Source organism: Ovis canadensis, chromosome 10 (assembly GCF_042477335.2).
Source record: "Ovis canadensis isolate MfBH-ARS-UI-01 breed Bighorn chromosome 10, ARS-UI_OviCan_v2, whole genome shotgun sequence".
NCBI lineage: Eukaryota > Metazoa > Chordata > Mammalia > Artiodactyla > Bovidae > Ovis > Ovis canadensis.
The window spans coordinates 100,295,779-100,312,277 of record NC_091254.1 but is presented as its reverse complement, the minus strand read 5'-3'; the positions used below and the strand labels follow the sequence as shown (position 1 = coordinate 100,312,277).

Genomic DNA, 16,499 nt, shown 5'->3' with positions numbered 1-16,499 from the left:
TGTAGTAGGGAGAGAAGGGCGACATTCCAGAAAGAAGGGTGGAAGGGAAAGACATTCGCTGACATTACTGAAGCCCACCCCGTCCAGTGGGCACAGAAACGGAGAGAGGGTCGCCCACTCGAAGAGCGGGAGCAACGGAGCTCTGCCTGGAGAGAGGAGGTCCCGTGAAGGGCCAGGACCGCCAGGCCCCTCGAGGGGCAGAAGCCAACCAGGTGCCCGTCTGCAGGCGTGAACGGGACCTCGGTCTCCCCAAAGCAGGAAGGCGGGACACTCAGACCCTCGGCGTCTGAGTGGGGTTAGGGCTCCGCTTCCAGCCAGGATGGGACAGTGGGACACGTGCCCTCCCTCACCTCAAAGACCCAAGACGAGCTGACGCCGTCTGCAGCAGCCATGCGGATGGGGTTGGCCCCCACGGGAGGAAGCAGACGACGTCACCGCAGGCCCACTTTTGTCCCGGACGTGCGTTGGTGCCAGCCAGCGAGCTCCCCCAGCGGAGCCCAGGGCAAGTGAGGAGAGACACGGAGCCGGGCATCCTCTGCGGGCGGCACACTCGGCGGCACTCCCTGTACCTGCACGAATGGGCAGGGTGGAGCCCCGCAGGGCGGGGTGAGCAAGAGGGCTGAGGGCAAAGGGGCCGCAGAGGTGGGGGCCGTTCGAGTCTCCCCCAGCCCAGCGGAGAGCACGCGCTCACTCGGACACCCAGCAGACCACACTGTCCCCACACGAGGCCGCCAGCACCTCCCGGACAGAGCTGCGGAGCAGTCTCTTCAGACAAGAGACCACAGCCTCTGATGGCACAGAGGAGCCCAGAACCCAGGCACCAACAATGTGAGGCTCACAGCACCCAGCCAGGAGTTCAAGCAGGAGCAAGGCCTGTCCAGCAACAGACCAGGGCGCCAGGTGATGGACAAGGGCAGTCCAAGAGCTGGTGGACCACGATCCAGACCCAAAGGGAGCCAGGAGCCAGGGCCGTGGATGGAGCAAAGCCTGAGATGGGGTTTCCCTGCCTGAGGCACACGTTGGAAGCAGCGCACAGGCCAGGGCTGGAAGCCCCTGCAGTGCTGGGCCCTCAGGCCCCCGAGAGCACAGACCGAGTCCCGCCTCCTGCCCGACCGGGCTGCGTAGACCTCCCTCAAGCTCCTGGGGTCGGAAGGCAGGGGCTTTGCTCTGGAAACTCTGCACTGCCGACAGAGGACGTCACCTGCCGTGTCATAAACAGAGGGTGTTGCGCCTCCAAGCCAGCAGCCAGTGCAGCCGCCCCCAGCAGCGCCTTCCTCCAACGGTCTCAGGGTGGACAGCCCAGGACTCTGGCCTCAAAGAGCGGAGATGCCCATCAGAGGAATGATCTCAGTGAGCCCAGACTCCTGCCCGTATCTTCCCATGTGTGGAAAAGCACTAGACTCCTCAACCCGAGATGCCTAGGTCTGATCAACCAACCCGAGGTGCCTAGGTCTGATCAACCAACCCGAGGTGCCTGGGTCTGATCAACCAACCCGAGGTGCCTGGGTCTAATTAACAGCGACCTTTTGACGTTCTGACCTCCTGGTCTTTGTCACAGGTGCTCCTTGTACCCTGGCGCTCTCACCTGTTCAAGGCCGTCTGAGAGACTGCCTCCTGGGCTAGGTCCTCAGAAAGTCCACCACGTAGACACGACCCTCAGCTCCTGTGCTTTGGTTTCAGCCAACACTGGAAACGTGTCTGTCCTTCCCGTGGGCGCACACAGGTGCTTGCTGCCCGCTGACAGAGTGTCCATCTCTGTTTACTAGATGGGAGCCTGGGAGGTGCTTTGCAGGGGCTTGTGGCTCTTGGCCTGAGCTGTTGAGACATCTGCCCTCCCAGACTTCAGGGTGGCTGTGAGAGACGGCCCCAGACGCCCTCCTGACCTCCACTTCTCCCCTCAGCATCCTCGAGTGCCAAGGCCTCCCCATCGTGAACGGGCAGTGTGATCCCTACGCCACTGTGACCCTGGCAGGGCCGTGCAGGCAAGTACAGCCTCGGCTGCAGTGGGCGAGGCCGCCAGGGTGGGGCTCCCTCCCGAAGGCAGGAGGGCCAGGCAGGCTGCGTAGGCCTCACTTCCTTCTGCTTCCTTCATGGCCTGAAGTCTGTAAGAAGAAAGCCTTCCTGTTCTTCACGTGGGTGTTTCTGGCTCAGTAAAGGGTCCCGATTTGCATGCCATCTGGTGCTGGAGACACAACCGCTGGTGGTTGAGGCCGGGTGGTCTGTGCCCTGGAGGGCCGGGTGGCCCAGCCTTGGTGGAATCCAAGTGTTTTCCATCCGATCCTTCCCCTCGAATGCAGGTCAGAAGCGAAGAAGACGAAGGTGAAGAAGAAGACCAACAACCCCCAGTTTGACGAAGTGTTTTATTTCGAGGTCGGTGTTTCGGTGGCCCAAACACAGTCGACACCCACACCCCAGGGTCCTTGGCAGAAGGGCCCTTGGCCACTGCTGCGGAGAGCCCCGGGGTGCTGTCCCACACCTGGAGTCCCTCCCACCCTGCAGCGTGAGCCCCAGGAGCGCCTTCCTTCCCTGGGCAGAAAGGCTGCTCGCTGCTTCCAGCTGGACCCGGGTTTGTGTTGGATGCTGTCAGATCAGCGCTTCCCGAACGACCAAGACTTTGGGCTTTGGCTGGCTGGGTTTGGGTTTTTTGCTCCACCCAGTCTCCCCTGAGCAGCAGAGGGAGGCTTGTTTCACCACAAATAGTGAGGGTTTCGGGGGTGGAGGCAGTGCATTCAAACGAGAGCCCCCGACTGCCCCTTAGAACCAGAACCACCAGTTGGCTGGTGGGTGAGGGCCAGCCTGGCACAGAACTGCCAACCACTGCTCAGAGGTGCCAGCCCCAGTAACGCTCGAGAGGCCATTGTCCCCCCACAAAGGCCACCACAGGCGAGCGTGAGGGTCTCCCTCCCATCTCCATGGTTCACTGCCCAGCGCGGGGAGGGCGGAGCAGCCATGCCCGTGTGGCGGCCATGCCATCGGGGCTCCCAGAGCAGAGTAGGTGCGCCGCCTCCAGGGGGCAGTGGGCGGGGCTTCTGGAGTGGGGCTGGAAGGTGTGTGCACGGAGTGCTGGAGCTGCAGGAAACGGAGTGCCAGGGTGGAAAGCTGTCAGGGGACTTTGCAAACGAACTCGGAGGGGTGGGTCAGGATGTGCGGGGGGTCACTGGCCTCTTCCGCCTGGGCCCTCCAAAGGATGGGCAACGGTGGCCTCATCGGGCGGCTGTGGAGGCCTGGAGGCACAGCCTGAGAGCCTGGGTGAAGAACCTGTGCCGCCCTGGGATGTGCTCATTGTAGCCAGGAGGAAAAGGTGGCCAGCCCTCCCTCACGGGGTGCACCTGCAGGGCTGTGCGGGAGTGAGCCAGCGGCCAGGGCCGGCGGAGGCGTGACGCTCGCTCTCCATGCCCACAGGTGACCAGGCCCTGCAGCTACAGCCGCAAGTCCCACTTTGACTTCGAGGACGAGGGCGTGGACAAGCTGGAGATCCGGTGCGTGAGGGCGTCCGGGGTGAAGATCCCCAGGCAGTGCTAGACCCTTGCGCTGTGCTTGGAAACTGGGCGCCATCCGTGAAGCTTACGGTGAACGGTGTTGGAGCGTGACCTCCAAAGATTTAGCTTCAGGACCGGGGACCAGGCTTGACCACTCAGAGCTTTTGTCTGGCAGAAGTTTTATTACAGTGAAAAAGGAGAGAGAAGTCTTCTGACACAGACATCAGAAGGGGGGTGGGGAGTGCCCCTCGCTAGTCTGATCGAGGCTTTTAGCACTTCTGCCAGACCCCCTCGCACAGCATGCTCTTAAGAGCAAGGTCAGTCAGAAGGGTCCCGTTAAGAGGAAGAAGCGTCCTTGAGCAAGATATTGTTTTCATATAATCATTAGTACAGAGCTTAGGGAAAACACACCTTTGAGCAAGATGAATTGTTCTGTATTGTTGTGTAAAAAGTTAGTCTTAAAGATTGTTGTCATAACAACTCAGAGTTTAAGAAAAAATGTCTTATGTGACTAAGACAAAGCAATGTAGAAAAACATTTTTCCCTTTCTCCTCCTCGAGGCCCGTTTATCCTTCTCTCCTCCTCAAGGCCCGTTTGTCCCTTCCTCCTCCTCGAGGGCCCCGGAGTCCTTACCAGCCTGCCTAAGATGTAACTGTCTCATCCACAGACAGGAGCCTCAGTTTTCTGGATCATTTTAGCACGAGGATGCTGGGAGGTGGCTAGAGGCCACTTTGCAGTGTCTTCCCGGGTGCAGTGCAAAAGTTCCAAACCCCTCTGTGTGTGAGGCCTGGCCAGGCACACGGCTCCACTGCTTCAGGGCCCCGCGGCGGTGCCTCTAGCAAGGCCAGGCATCCCTCTGGGCCTCGCCAGCCCTCTTGCCTCCCTGGCTGCAGCTCCGCCCCTGTGTCTGGGGACAGATCGTAAGCCTGAGTCTGGGGCAGCCACAGTGGGTCTGACTACCATGCTCGTGAGAACTGTAGGGCTTCTCCAGATTTGACACCGTTTGAGAGCTGTAGGGCTTCTCCAGATTTGACACCGTTTGAGAGCTGTAGGGCTTCTCCAGGTTTGACACCGTTTGAGAGCTGTAGGGCTTCTCCAGGTTTGACACCGTTTGAGAGCTGTAGGGCTTCTCCAGGTTTGACACCGTTTGAGAGCTGTAGGGCTTCTCCAGGTTTGACACCGTTTGAGAGCTGTAGGGCTTCTCCAGGTTTGACACCGTTTGAGAGCTGTAGGGCTTCTCCAGGTTTGACACCGTTTGAGAGCTGTAGGGCTTCTCCAGGTTTGACACCGTTTGAGAGCTGTAGGGCTTCTCCAGGTTTGACACCGTTTGAGAGCTGTAGGGCTTCTCCAGGTTTGACACCGTTTGAGAGCTGTAGGGCTTCTCCAGGTTTGACACCGTTTGAGAGCTGTAGGGCTTCTCCAGGTTTGACACCGTTTGAGAGCTGTAGGGCTTCTCCAGGTTTGACACCGTTTGAGAGCTGTAGGGCTTCTCCAGGTTTGACACCGTTTGAGAGCTGTAGGGCTTCTCCAGATTTGACACCGTTTGAGAGCTGTAGGGCTTCTCCAGGTTTGACACCGTTTGAGAGCTGTAGGGCTTCTCCAGGTTTGACACCGTTTGAGAGCTGTAGGGCTTCTCCAGGTTTGACACCGTTTGAGAGCTGTAGGGCTTCTCCAGGTTTGACACCGTTTGAGAGCTGTAGGGCTTCTCCAGGTTTGACACCGTTTGAGAGCTGTAGGGCTTCTCCAGGTTTGACACCGTTTGAGAGCTGTAGGGCTTCTCCAGGTTTGACACCGTTTGAGAGCTGTAGGGCTTCTCCAGGTTTGACACCGTTTGAGAGCTGTAGGGCTTCTCCAGGTTTGACACCGTTTGAGAGCTGTAGGGCTTCTCCAGGTTTGACACCGTTTGAGAGCTGTAGGGCTTCTCCAGGTTTGACACCGTTTGAGAGCTGTAGGGCTTCTCCAGGTTTGACACCGTTTGAGAGCTGTAGGGCTTCTCCAGGTTTGACACCGTTTGAGAGCTGTAGGGCTTCTCCAGGTTTGACACCGTTTGAGAGCTGTAGGGCTTCTCCAGGTTTGACACCGTTTGAGAGCTGTAGGGCTTCTCCAGGTTTGACACCGTTTGAGAGCTGTAGGGCTTCTCCAGGTTTGACACCGTTTGAGAGCTGTAGGGCTTCTCCAGGTTTGACACCGTTTGAGAGCTGTAGGGCTTCTCCAGGTTTGACACCGTTTGAGAGCTGTAGGGCTTCTCCAGGTTTGACACCGTTTGAGAGCTGTAGGGCTTCTCCAGGTTTGACACCGTTTGAGAGCTGTAGGGCTTCTCCAGGTTTGACACCGTTTGAGAGCTGTAGGGCTTCTCCAGGTTTGACACCGTTTGAGAGCTGTAGGGCTTCTCCAGGTTTGACACCGTTTGAGAGCTGTAGGGCTTCTCCAGGTTTGACACCGTTTGAGAGCTGTAGGGCTTCTCCAGGTTTGACACCGTTTGAGAGCTGTAGGGCTTCTCCAGGTTTGACACCGTTTGAGAGCTGTAGGGCTTCTCCAGGTTTGACACCGTTTGAGAGCTGTAGGGCTTCTCCAGGTTTGACACCGTTTGAGAGCTGTAGGGCTTCTCCAGGTTTGACACCGTTTGAGAGCTGTAGGGCTTCTCCAGGTTTGACACCGTTTGAGAGCTGTAGGGCTTCTCCAGGTTTGACACCGTTTGAGAGCTGTAGGGCTTCTCCAGGTTTGACACCGTTTGAGAGCTGTAGGGCTTCTCCAGGTTTGACACCGTTTGAGAGCTGTAGGGCTTCTCCAGGTTTGACACCGTTTGAGAGCTGTAGGGCTTCTCCAGATTTGACACCGTTTGAGAGCTGTAGGGCTTCTCCAGATTTGACACCGTTTGAGAGCTGTAGGGCTTCTCCAGGTTTGACACCGTTTGAGAGCTGTAGGGCTTCTCCAGGTTTGACACCGTTTGAGAGCTGTAGGGCTTCTCCAGATTTGACACCGTTTGAGAGCTGTAGGGCTTCTCCAGATTTGACACCGTTTGAGAACTGTAGGGCTTCTCCAGATTTGACACCGTTTGAGAACTGTAGGGCTTCTCCAGATTTGACACCATTTCAGTTTGCGTTCCTGTGGGTCAGGATTTCCCTTGAAGCCTGGGGTTCTGACACTCAGTTGGGGGCAGGCTGGGGTCTATCCTGCAAGCCCAGCCTCCACGTAGCGACAGGCCATGGGCTGGGGCTCTGGGTGAGCCACTCTTCCTCCAAGGGCCTGAGCGCTTGGACCTCAGGCTTCAGCTGTGCTCAGAGTAGCCTGCGGGCCTGTCCTGCCCCAGCTCTGGGCTTCGAGGTTCCCATTGCCTGGCTACCCGGTAAGAGGCCCCATGCCTTCTGCCTTCCAGGGTGGACCTGTGGAACGCCAGCAACCTGAAGTTCGGGGACGAGTTCCTGGGGGAGCTGAGGGTCCCACTGAAGGTGCTGCGGCAGTCCAGCCCCCACGAAGCCTGGTGAGGCCCCCACAGCCCGGCAGCCCCGATAGTGGCTTTACCACCCTGTCCCACCTCTGGGGTGGCAGGTGCAGATCACTTGCCTCACGCCTCACCCCAGAGCCCACTCACTTGTGAACATGCGGGCAGACGGTGCTGTGCCCCAGGGAGCGTCCATCCCAGGAAACTGGAATCCCTGTTTCTGTTCCCAGGTGGCCCTGCTTGACCAACAGCCTGGCCTTGGGACAGGGCTGGACGGGAGGCCTGCAGGTGGCCAGTGCCTCAGCCGCTTCGCACCTCAGGCTGCCTGGCAGGGGTGCTCAGGGCAGCTGGGTGCTGCAAGGCCGTGGGTGGGCCAGGAGGACGAGGGTGTCCGTCAGGAGCACCGCTGCGTGCCCCTGTGTCTGGGGCCACCCAGCCCACAGTATGAGCCCTCCCTCCCCACTAATGTCCGTTTCTGAGGGTCTTTCCACCCGGGGCTGCTCAGTCTCCAGGGAAAACGGTTTTACTGCAGTCTCCTACACTGCTCACAGCCCTGCCCGTCCCCCCCACTCCCACACCCCCCTCCTGAGTCTGTGGCTCTGTGATCAGCCCAGAGAGAGCGACCATGGGGGCTGCCCCCCTGCAAGCTCCGTGGGGGCCAGGTGGGGGACCCTCCCAGGGCAGGGACTCTGTGGGCGGGGGCGGGGGGCGGCCACTGAAGGGTGGGGCTGCGCAGGGGGTGTCCCGCAGAGTGTCCCCGAGTCCCCTAACCTCACGCTGACCAGCCTGTGTCAGGAGGGCCCCTGCAGCAGGGTCCCTGGGGAGCGGCGGCCTCATGCTGCCTGTCCGTGGGTCCCGCCCCAGGTACTTCCTCCAGCCTCGGGACAACGGCAGCAAGAGCTTGAAGCCAGGGGATCTGGGCTCCCTGCGCTTGAACGTGGTCTACACGGAGGACCATGTGTTCTCCTCCGACTACTACAGCCCCCTGCGGGACCTGCTGCTGAGGTCGGCGGACGTGGAGGTGCCTGCCCGCCCCCCAGGGCCCTGCCCCCTCCACCCGGCACCTGGCAGCCTCACCCCACCCCCGCCCCTCAGCCTGGACCTCCCAGCCTGCCTAGTGCTCGGGGCGATCTGTGTCTCTCTTTCCTGGGGGTGGGGACCCCACAGCCCACAGGAGAGCCACGGGAACCCCACACCCCCACACAAGAGCCACAGAAACCCCATACCCCCACACGGGAGCCACAGACCCCACACCCCACACGGGAACCCCACCCTCCACACCAGAGCCACGGGAACCCAGTAGGCCCGGGACTTGCGGTTTCTCTGACTGCGACCCCAGGGTCGGGGGCGGGCCCTCTGCTCAGCGGCTTGTGCTGCGTGAGTGGTGGGCGTGGCTCCTGGAGCGGCGGGCGGGCAGGGGCTCACTTCCCGCCCCTGCGCCAGCCTGTCTCCGCGTCGGCGGCCCACATCCTGGGCGAGGTCTGCAGGGAGAAGCAGGAGGCGGCCATCCCGCTGGTGCGGCTCTTCCTGCACTACGGCCGGGTGGTGCCCTTCATCAGTGCCATCGCCAGCGCCGAGGTCCGCAGGACCCAGTGAGTGCCGGCTGGGCCTGAGACCCTCTGGGGTCCTGGCCTGCCGAGGGGCTGGGCGGGGGCCCAGGCAGTTGGAGGCAGCCACACAGACTTCACCAACACGCTGGCTCCTTCACTACTATGCCTCTCCTCCTGGAAACAAGGTGGGCGGTGGGCGAGCAGGGAGCTGGGTGCCCGGGGGCAGCTAGGTTCCGAGGTCGAGGCTGTGGGGTCAGCAAGAAACTGGCATCAGGGGCCGGGTCCCTGCTCCTCAGGGCCTGCCACTGTTCTGGGAGGTGGGCTTTGCTGGGACCAACAGCTCAGAAAGATCCATAGGAGTCTGTGCAGATGTGGCGAGGCCACCCTTTGCCCCGGGGCTGTCCTGAGACCCTGAAGACCAGATGCGGCTCTTGGAGCGCAGGGCCCTGGGGGCCCCGCGGTGGCTGTAGTGGTGGGGGGTGGTCCAGGCAGGCCTGGGCCCCTGGCTGCTGCAAGGCGTCCGTTGGCCAGGGCTGCCCCCCACTCCCTGGACACCTCCCTACCCACGCTGCTCCCTAGGGACCCCAACACGATCTTCCGAGGGAACTCGCTGACATCCAAGTGCATTGACGAGACGATGAAGCTGGCAGGCATGCAGTATCTGCACGTCACCCTGAAGCCCGCCATAGAGGAGGTGAGGGCCCGCGGGGGGGCCGGGCGCCCCGGGGCCCGGAGCCGCCGCCACCGCCGCCCAGCCTCCCGAGCGGCCTCCGAGCGCCCCAAGTCTCCCTCGCTTCCGCTCAGACAGGAGGACCTGGGGAGGACGCCGCGCCCCCCCCCCCTCCGTCCCGGGTCCTGGAGGCCGTGCCTCCGGGTCCCCTTCCTGGGAGGGGCGTTTCCGCAGAACATTTCACAGGGAGCGGGTCCTCTGCAGTTGGGAGGGCTGAGGCTAGATCCCTATTTGCTCTGTGAACCGAGCCCTGAGATGTTCCATGAGTGACCCCGTGGAAGCTCACAGGGCCTCCGCCCACCGGGGCCCCAGCTCAGCTCACGTGTGGCTTGTCCCTAACGCTCTCTGTAGATTTGCCAGAGTCATAAGCCCTGTGAGATCGACCCCGTGAGGCTGAAGGACGGCGAGAGCCTGGAGAGCAACATGGTGAGACCCACGCGCCCTGCCGCGCTCGGGACGGGCAGGGCTGTGGCACCCCGGGCACCTGAACTGCAGCGCTGTGGGGGCCACCGGGCACCAGCCACCACACTCGGCCCAGGCAGATCACACTGTCTGTGCCTCTAAAGAGCCCAGAGGGGTCCTGGCCTTCTGAGGTCACATCCCGTGGTGCCATCTACGGGCCTTTGGTTGGCAGGGGCAGGGCCACAAAGTGCCCCTACGCCCTCCCTGGTTGGGTGTGGGGTCTGGACTCCACCGCACGCTGGTCCTGACCTGTGGTGGGAAGTCTCGCCCAGGGGCCCTGGGTGAGCGACCGGCTCCGCAGCCCCGGGACAGCTGGGTTCAGCCGGCACTGCCCTCCGCCTTTGCAGGAGAACCTGCGGCAGTTTGTGGACCGCGTGTTCAGCGTCATCACCAAGTCGGGAGTGAGCTGCCCCACCGTCATGTGTGACATCTTCTTCTCCCTGCGGGAGGCGGCCGCCAAGCGCTTCCAGGGTGAGTGCCCGTGGGCGCCTTGTGGAGAGGCCTCCAGGCCGCAGGGGACTCGCAGCTCCCATCAGGGTCAGGGCTCCAGCTGTTGCTGCTGGGAGGGGTCAGCCTCCAGTGCGGAGGGCTCCCTGTCTGCCCCTCCCCCGTCTACACTCCACTGTCTACGCCCGCCCCTGGGGGAGCCCGGCCCTGCCCGCCCCTGGGGGAGCCCGGCCCTGCCCGCCCCTGGGGGAGCCCGGCCCTGCCCGCCCCTGGGGGAGCCCGGCCCTGCCCGCCCCTGGGGGAGCCCGGCCCTGCCCGCCCCTGCGGGAGCCCGGCCCTGCCCGCCCCTGCGGGAGCCCGGCCCTGCCCGCCCCTGCGGGAGCCCGGCCCTGCCCGCCCCTGCGGGAGCCCGGCCCTGCCCGCCCCTGCGGGAGCCAGGCCCTGCCCGCCCCTGCGGGAGCCAGGCCCTGCCTGCGGAATCGCAGCTCGCAGCCGAACTTCGTCCCAGTGGCTCCCGTTTTCTTCCCGGGCTCGGTTTCTCCCTGTGGCTCCGGAGGCCAGACGAGGCTGTCTGTCTGTCTGTCTGTCTGCACCACAGATGACCTGGACGTGCGGTACACAGCTGTGAGCAGCTTCATTTTCCTGCGGTTCTTCGCTCCAGCCATCCTGTCCCCCAACCTCTTCCAGCTCACGCCCCACCACACGGTGAGTGAACCTCAAACACAGCGCTCGAGAACTAGTCAGCCAGACCCGGCCAGCCCTCCTGCCCGGTCCTCCCTCCGGCCCCGCCCAGCGCTCCGGCCCCGCCCAGCGCTCCGGCCCCGCCCAGCACCCCGGCCCCGCCCAGCGCTCCCACCCCGCCCAGCGCTCCGGCCCCGCCCAGCGCTCCGGCCCCGCCCAGCGCTCCGGCCCCGCCCAGCGCTCCGGCCCCGCCCAGCGCTCCGGCCCCGCCCAGCGCTCCGGCCCCGCCCAGCCGCCCTGCCGCACCCAGCCCCTCCTGACCCGTCCCGCCCCACGGACCAGCGGAGGTTAGGGAAGGTGCTTCTAGCCGAGTAGGGGAAGGTGCAGACAGCTCCATGTGATGACTGGGTTATGGATGAGCCACGGGCCCTCAAGTCCTTATCTCGGGGAGGCGCTGAGACATTCTGATCTAAGTCACGTCATTAAAACCGTCGGATGGTGTGACCAGGGCTTCAGCTGAGGGCTGACGCCACTCTGCCCCCCAGGGGAAGACAGAGTGTCCCTGACTTTGGGTGGTCAGCATGGACTTCTGAACTCCCTCCATGACCGTGAGCGAGGCCCACGCCCTCATGGACAAAGTGCCAGGCGGCCCCCTTGCTTGGTGGAAAGCCCAGGGTGATGGCCCGTTCCTGGGTTTGAGTCCAGCCTGTGAGCAGTGTCGGGGGCGAGGGGCCCCTGGGCAGGGTCCTGGGAGACGTGGCCAGAGATCCCCTTGGTTGGTAGCACTGGGTGTGGGTGGCCCGAGGGCTCGCCTCTTCAGCAGTTCCCAGACCGGACAGGCAGAGGGTCCACAGGGACCTGAGAACCCAGCACTTCTGGGTTTAGCTGCTCCCCACAGATGACACTCGCGACGGGACAGCTTTTAGGGGTGCCCTTCCTTTTGTTGGTGGCAGTTCTGGGCTCAGTCACAGCTCGTCTGAGAGAATGTCACCTTCTCGTCTCTGGCAGGACCCACAGACATCGAGGACGCTGACCCTTGTTTCGAAGACCATTCAGACTCTAGGCAGTCTGTCCAAGTCCAAGTCTGTGAGTCACTGACTCTAATTCTCCTTTCGGCACGAAGGAGGGCATGAAGTAATAGGATGAGGAGAGTCGCAGTCTGGCCTCCCCATATAAGGCTGTAAGAGCGCCCTTGGGAGGAACAGGGTAACAGCAGGTGGCAGTGGCATCCCCTGAAGGTGTGACGTCCCTGTGGGCAGTGAAGTCACGTCACCTATACACAGTGACCATCCTGTTGGGCAGTGAGTTCACCTGTGCATGGTGACTGTCCTGCAGGTGGTGATGTCCCCTGTGGGCGCTGACGTCACCTGTACGGGGTGACTGTCCTGCAGATGGTGACATCCCCATGGGTGGTGACATCCCCGTGCGTGGTGACATCACCTGCCTGTAGCGACTGTTCTGCAGGTGGTGACGTCCCTGTGGGCTGTGATGTCACCTGTGCGTGGTGACTCCCTGCCGGTGGGACGTCTCCCATGGGTGGTGACATCACCTGTACGGGGTGACTGTCCTGCAGGTGGTGACATCCCCCGTGGGCTGTGACGTCACCTGTGCGTGGTGACTGTCCTGCAGGTGGTGACTGTCCCTGCAGGTGGTACATCACCTGTGCTTGGTGAGTGTCCTGCAGGTGGTGACGTCACCCTTGGGTGGTGACATCACCTGTGCTTGGTGAGTGTCCTGCAGGTGGTGACGTCACCCTTGGGTGGTGACATCACCTGTGCTTGGTGAGTGTCCTGCAGGTGGTGACGTCCCCCGTGGGCGGTGCCATTACCTGTGCGTGGTGACGTCCCCTGTAAGTGGCTGGCACTCCCATTGCTGTGTGGATCCACAGATGTATGCCCTTAGCGCAGACACTGCCCAGCCGCACTGCACAGCTGGGCGTTCTCAGCCTGAGCGTTTTAAGGAAGTTGGGGTGCCGCCCAGTGACCAAAGCCTTGTTCACGCACAGCTAGAGGCAGCCGCTCTTTCCCCAGGCCCAAGCTCACCTGTCTCCCTTTCACAGGGCTTGCTCCCTCGAGACTGGCGTGTGGGGCCGGGAAATCTGTACGTGAGGGCGGCGGTGTAGGGGCCAGTGGCACGGCCACCCTTCAGAGGCGGGTCCGTTGGGCTCTGCTGGGAAAGGGTTGAGCTGTGACTCACAGGGCCCCTGCCCCTGCCCTTCTACTGAGTTCACGGCCCTGCGTGCCCCCGGCCCTGTAGACAGCAGCCCTGCCCTTCTCCTGTGTCCGCAGCCCCACGTACTCTACCCCCACCCCAGGCCCTGCAGACAGCAGCCCCTGCCGTTCTCCTGAGTTCATAGTCCCGCGTGCCCACAGCCTCTGGCCCTGCAGAGAGCAGCCCCTGCCGTTCTCCTGAGTTCATAGTCCCGCGTGCCCCCAGCCCCCAGCCCTGCAGACAGCAGCCCTGCCCTTCTCCTGAGTTCATAGTCCCGCGTGGCCCCAGCCCCCAGCCCTGCAGACAGCAGCCCCTGCAGGCCAGTCAGCTTTCTGGGAACCTAAGTGACACACACAGAAGCAGACTGAAGCCCCACACTCCGTCCGTCTGTCAGCCCAGCAGCTGTCAGCTGAAGCAGTGAGCGGGCCCCTGCCAGGCTGAGGCCCGCACAGACCCCCTTATAATCAAGTGACTCGTGTGGACAGAGGCCCCCAGGTTCCTCCTGCTGTTGACCTGACTCCTGAAACTGAGGACCTCCCCATCCCAGCAATGCATCTGGGAGCCACATGCCCATGAAGGGTGTTCAGTCGTGCGTGACAGGTCTCACCCAGGACCAGGACCCCGCGTATTGGCATTTTAAGCACAGCTTGAGTGGAGCCCCTCCTGTGGTGTGCGGCAGGCCTCTGCGGCAGGGGGTGTCTGCGCTCCGCGCTGCTGGGGAGAGAGGCCGGCCTCTTGTGGCCCTGAGCTGAGCTTGTCGCGGCCAAGCTCCAGGTCTTTCGGGTTTGGGCCAAGCGACCTCAGGCTTCGTTTAAGTGACCTTTTCTTTCTTAGGCCAGTTTTAAGGAGTCCTACATGGCTGCGTTCTACGAATTCTTCAACGAGCAGAAGTACGCTGACGCGGTGAAAAACGTAAGTCGCAGCATCAGTTACCCAGACTGACAGAGGCTGAGGTGGGTGACTCGTGGGAGGCTGAACTGAGCAGGGTGGGAGGGAGCCGGGGCGGCTTCGAGCTCCGGGAGAGGTGGGGGGAACCTCCCCCGAGTCGCCTGGCGGCTCTAGGGAGCAGCAGCAGCTCTGGGTGCAGAGACCTTCCCGGGAGGGGTGGGCTCAGGGGAGGGGCCGGCCTCCGTGGCTCCCTGAGGGGCCCTGCCTGTACCCGCGCCCAAACCCGCCTCTTCTCTGGCTGCAGGAGGAGATGCAGGGCGCCCCGGACAGTTCTCACAGCCTCCCCTTAACTGTTTGCTTTCTGTCCCACCTCAGTTCCTGGATTTGATCTCATCCTCCGGGAGGAGAGACCCCAAGAGCGTGCAGCAGCCCATCCTGCTTAAGGAAGGGTGAGGTGGTGGGAGGGAGGCTCGGGGCCAGGGGGCCTGCCCACGGGGCCAGGGGCGTCCAGAGCTGCCTGGGGCCTCGCGCTGTGGCTCTGAGACGCCTCGGGGCTGCTCCCCTGCGCTCCTCTGCGGAGGCTGCGAGGCAGGGAATGCCTGTCTGCAGGCGGGGGCGGGGGGAGACTGAACGGCCCCCGAGTAGTCAGAGGCTTCTGCCCGGTGGCTCCCTCACCAGAGTCTGAGGGCCCGGCCTTCCATCAGCCCCCAGGCAGAAGCGTCCCCCGCCGGGGCTCAGAGCACAGGCTGCAGCCCGCAGCAGCTGGCTTTCTGCTGTCTTTGCCTCCAGAGCACGCTTGTGGGGCCGGGACCTACTGCCGCACCGGCTCTGGGAGCACCTTCAGTCCACGGTTCAGGGCGGGAGGTGGGGGCTCCTTGGTGGAGCTCTGGCAGGCCAGGGCTGTCAGCAGCCCGCAACCTGAGGCTGGCAGTTGGCCCCAGCACAGGGGCTAAGCTTTGCAAAAGGAGAGGCCTTCACCTTTTGATTCTTCAGTCCTGTCCCTTGGAAATAAGATACTGAAACCCCGTAGTCTGCGTCAAATGGCACAGGAGTGGAAGTGGTGAGCTGTTCTGATTTGTGACTTTGGCCTGCGGGGGCGAGCAGGCAGGTGCCCTGGCCCCAGCCTTCGGCCACTTACCCAACAGACTGTCCTGTTCACGACAGGTTCATGATTAAGAGGGCGCAAGGGAGAAAACGATTTGGGATGAAGAATTTTAAGAAAAGATGGTTCCGCCTGACAAACCATGAATTTACCTACCAGAAAAGCAAAGGTAGGAAGGCAAGGGACCAGAGCCTCATCTTGGGCCCCGTGGGGTCCAGGTTGCTTTTGGGGTGAGCACTCCCTTACACGGGAGGCAGGGGCTCCAAGAGGGTGGCCTGGGTGGCGTGCGGAGCGGTTGGCCCTCGTGGCTGAGCGTGGCGGTCAGGGTCTTGGGGCAGACGCTCTTGTCCCGTGTGGGTGGCCTGGTCTGGATGGTGGGCATCCCCAGGGGCCTCGAGGCCCGTGGGAGCCTGCGGGGAAACCTGCAGGGAGGCCGGCCCCTCCTGGCGCTCACAGTGTGCTCTGCCGCAGGGGACCCGCCTCTCTGCAGCATCCCCATCGAGAACATCCTGGCCGTGGAGCCGCTGGAGGAGGAGTCCTTCAAGATGAAGAACGTGAGTCCCAGCCCCTACCCACCCCCCGACCCCCTGTCCCGGGTCCTGGTCTGCTCCTGGACCTGTGAAGCAGAGAGCCCACCCTGCCTGTTGGCCAGGACCCGAGGGGGTTCCCTCAAAGTCAGCTTCGGGTGGAAGCTGTGGGGCCCCCCATCCTGATGGGCCTCCCCGAGGTCCGCCTCTGCTGACCATCCGGACGCTGGCAAACAGCTGGGGACCCCTGCTTTGCCTCTGCTCCCCCGACGCCGTGGGGACCATGGGGGTGGGGGATAGTGCCCGAGTTCTGCCTGGTGAGCCCCTCCTCACGCTGGGGAGGAGGAAACGCGCGCCCACCCCCGCCACATGGTCACCGCGTCCCTCCTGTGCCCCTGCGAGGCGCCGAGGGGGGCACAGGGTCCGCACTGGGTGCCAGGACGACCCGCTCTCCAAGAGGCCCCTGCAGCCTCATGCGGGCACTGTGGGGTCCTGGCCCTGAGTCCCGCCTCCCTCAGCTGTCTTCCCAGAGCCTGATCCTAGGGCTTTTCTGGGTTGTGTGTTTTCCTCGGAAGACCTGCGCGCTCAGGCCCTGTCTGTCCTGTCTGCTCCCATCTCTCTTCTCTAATTCTGCTCCTAATTTTTAAAACAGTTTTTCTATTTTTTCAGTTCCATTAGATGCGTCTTGTGTAAGTCAAGTGCAGCCTTTTTGAAGGCAGATGGGGTATAAATACTAACAGATAAAACTTGAAATCCTACACACGATTCGCTGATCTTCCTAAGAGACCCTGAGTGTGACTGGGAGGGTGGCGGACAGCGTGGGCCCCGCCATACAGCCGTCAGTGGGCAGAGCCCCCTCGAGAGTGTAGGCATCTGCTCGGCAGCCCCAGCCTGAGCCTCTCTTCTGAGGCTTGTCTCTGTGTCCCAAGGGCTGGGGGAATGAGAGACGGCGCCACTGGGGTCTCCCTGAGGAAGGTGGT

General features: G+C 62.6%; 1 protein-coding gene across 9 annotated transcripts in view; it reads left to right on the top strand.

Moving 5' to 3' along the window:
* RASA3 (RAS p21 protein activator 3) overlaps window positions 1-16,499 on the top strand; it is an 80,796-nt gene that overhangs the window by 54,914 nt on the left and 9,383 nt on the right. For 5 of the 9 annotated variants that reach the window (XR_011259630.1, XM_069602461.1, XM_069602464.1 and 2 more), the window contains 15 exons: window positions 1,902-1,982; window positions 2,298-2,370; window positions 3,403-3,479; window positions 6,856-6,960; window positions 7,786-7,942; window positions 8,365-8,513; window positions 9,051-9,165; window positions 9,553-9,627; window positions 10,011-10,134; window positions 10,709-10,815; window positions 11,800-11,877; window positions 13,837-13,914; window positions 14,266-14,339; window positions 15,055-15,161; window positions 15,464-15,546. Coding sequence is in view for 8 of the 9 variants with exons in the window: in XM_069602461.1 (XP_069458562.1) it covers window positions 1,902-1,982; window positions 2,298-2,370; window positions 3,403-3,479; window positions 6,856-6,960; window positions 7,786-7,942; window positions 8,365-8,513; window positions 9,051-9,165; window positions 9,553-9,627; window positions 10,011-10,134; window positions 10,709-10,815; window positions 11,800-11,877; window positions 13,837-13,914; window positions 14,266-14,339; window positions 15,055-15,161; window positions 15,464-15,546 (1,483 nt within the window). In the remaining variant the exon portion in view is untranslated. The remainder of the gene's footprint in view (window positions 1-1,901; window positions 1,983-2,297; window positions 2,371-3,402; window positions 3,480-6,855; window positions 6,961-7,785; window positions 7,943-8,364; window positions 8,514-9,050; window positions 9,166-9,552; window positions 9,628-10,010; window positions 10,135-10,708; window positions 10,816-11,799; window positions 11,878-13,836; window positions 13,915-14,265; window positions 14,340-15,054; window positions 15,162-15,463; window positions 15,547-16,499) is intronic. The other 4 variants (XM_069602467.1, XM_069602465.1, XM_069602468.1 and 1 more) reach the window with 1 other exon arrangement.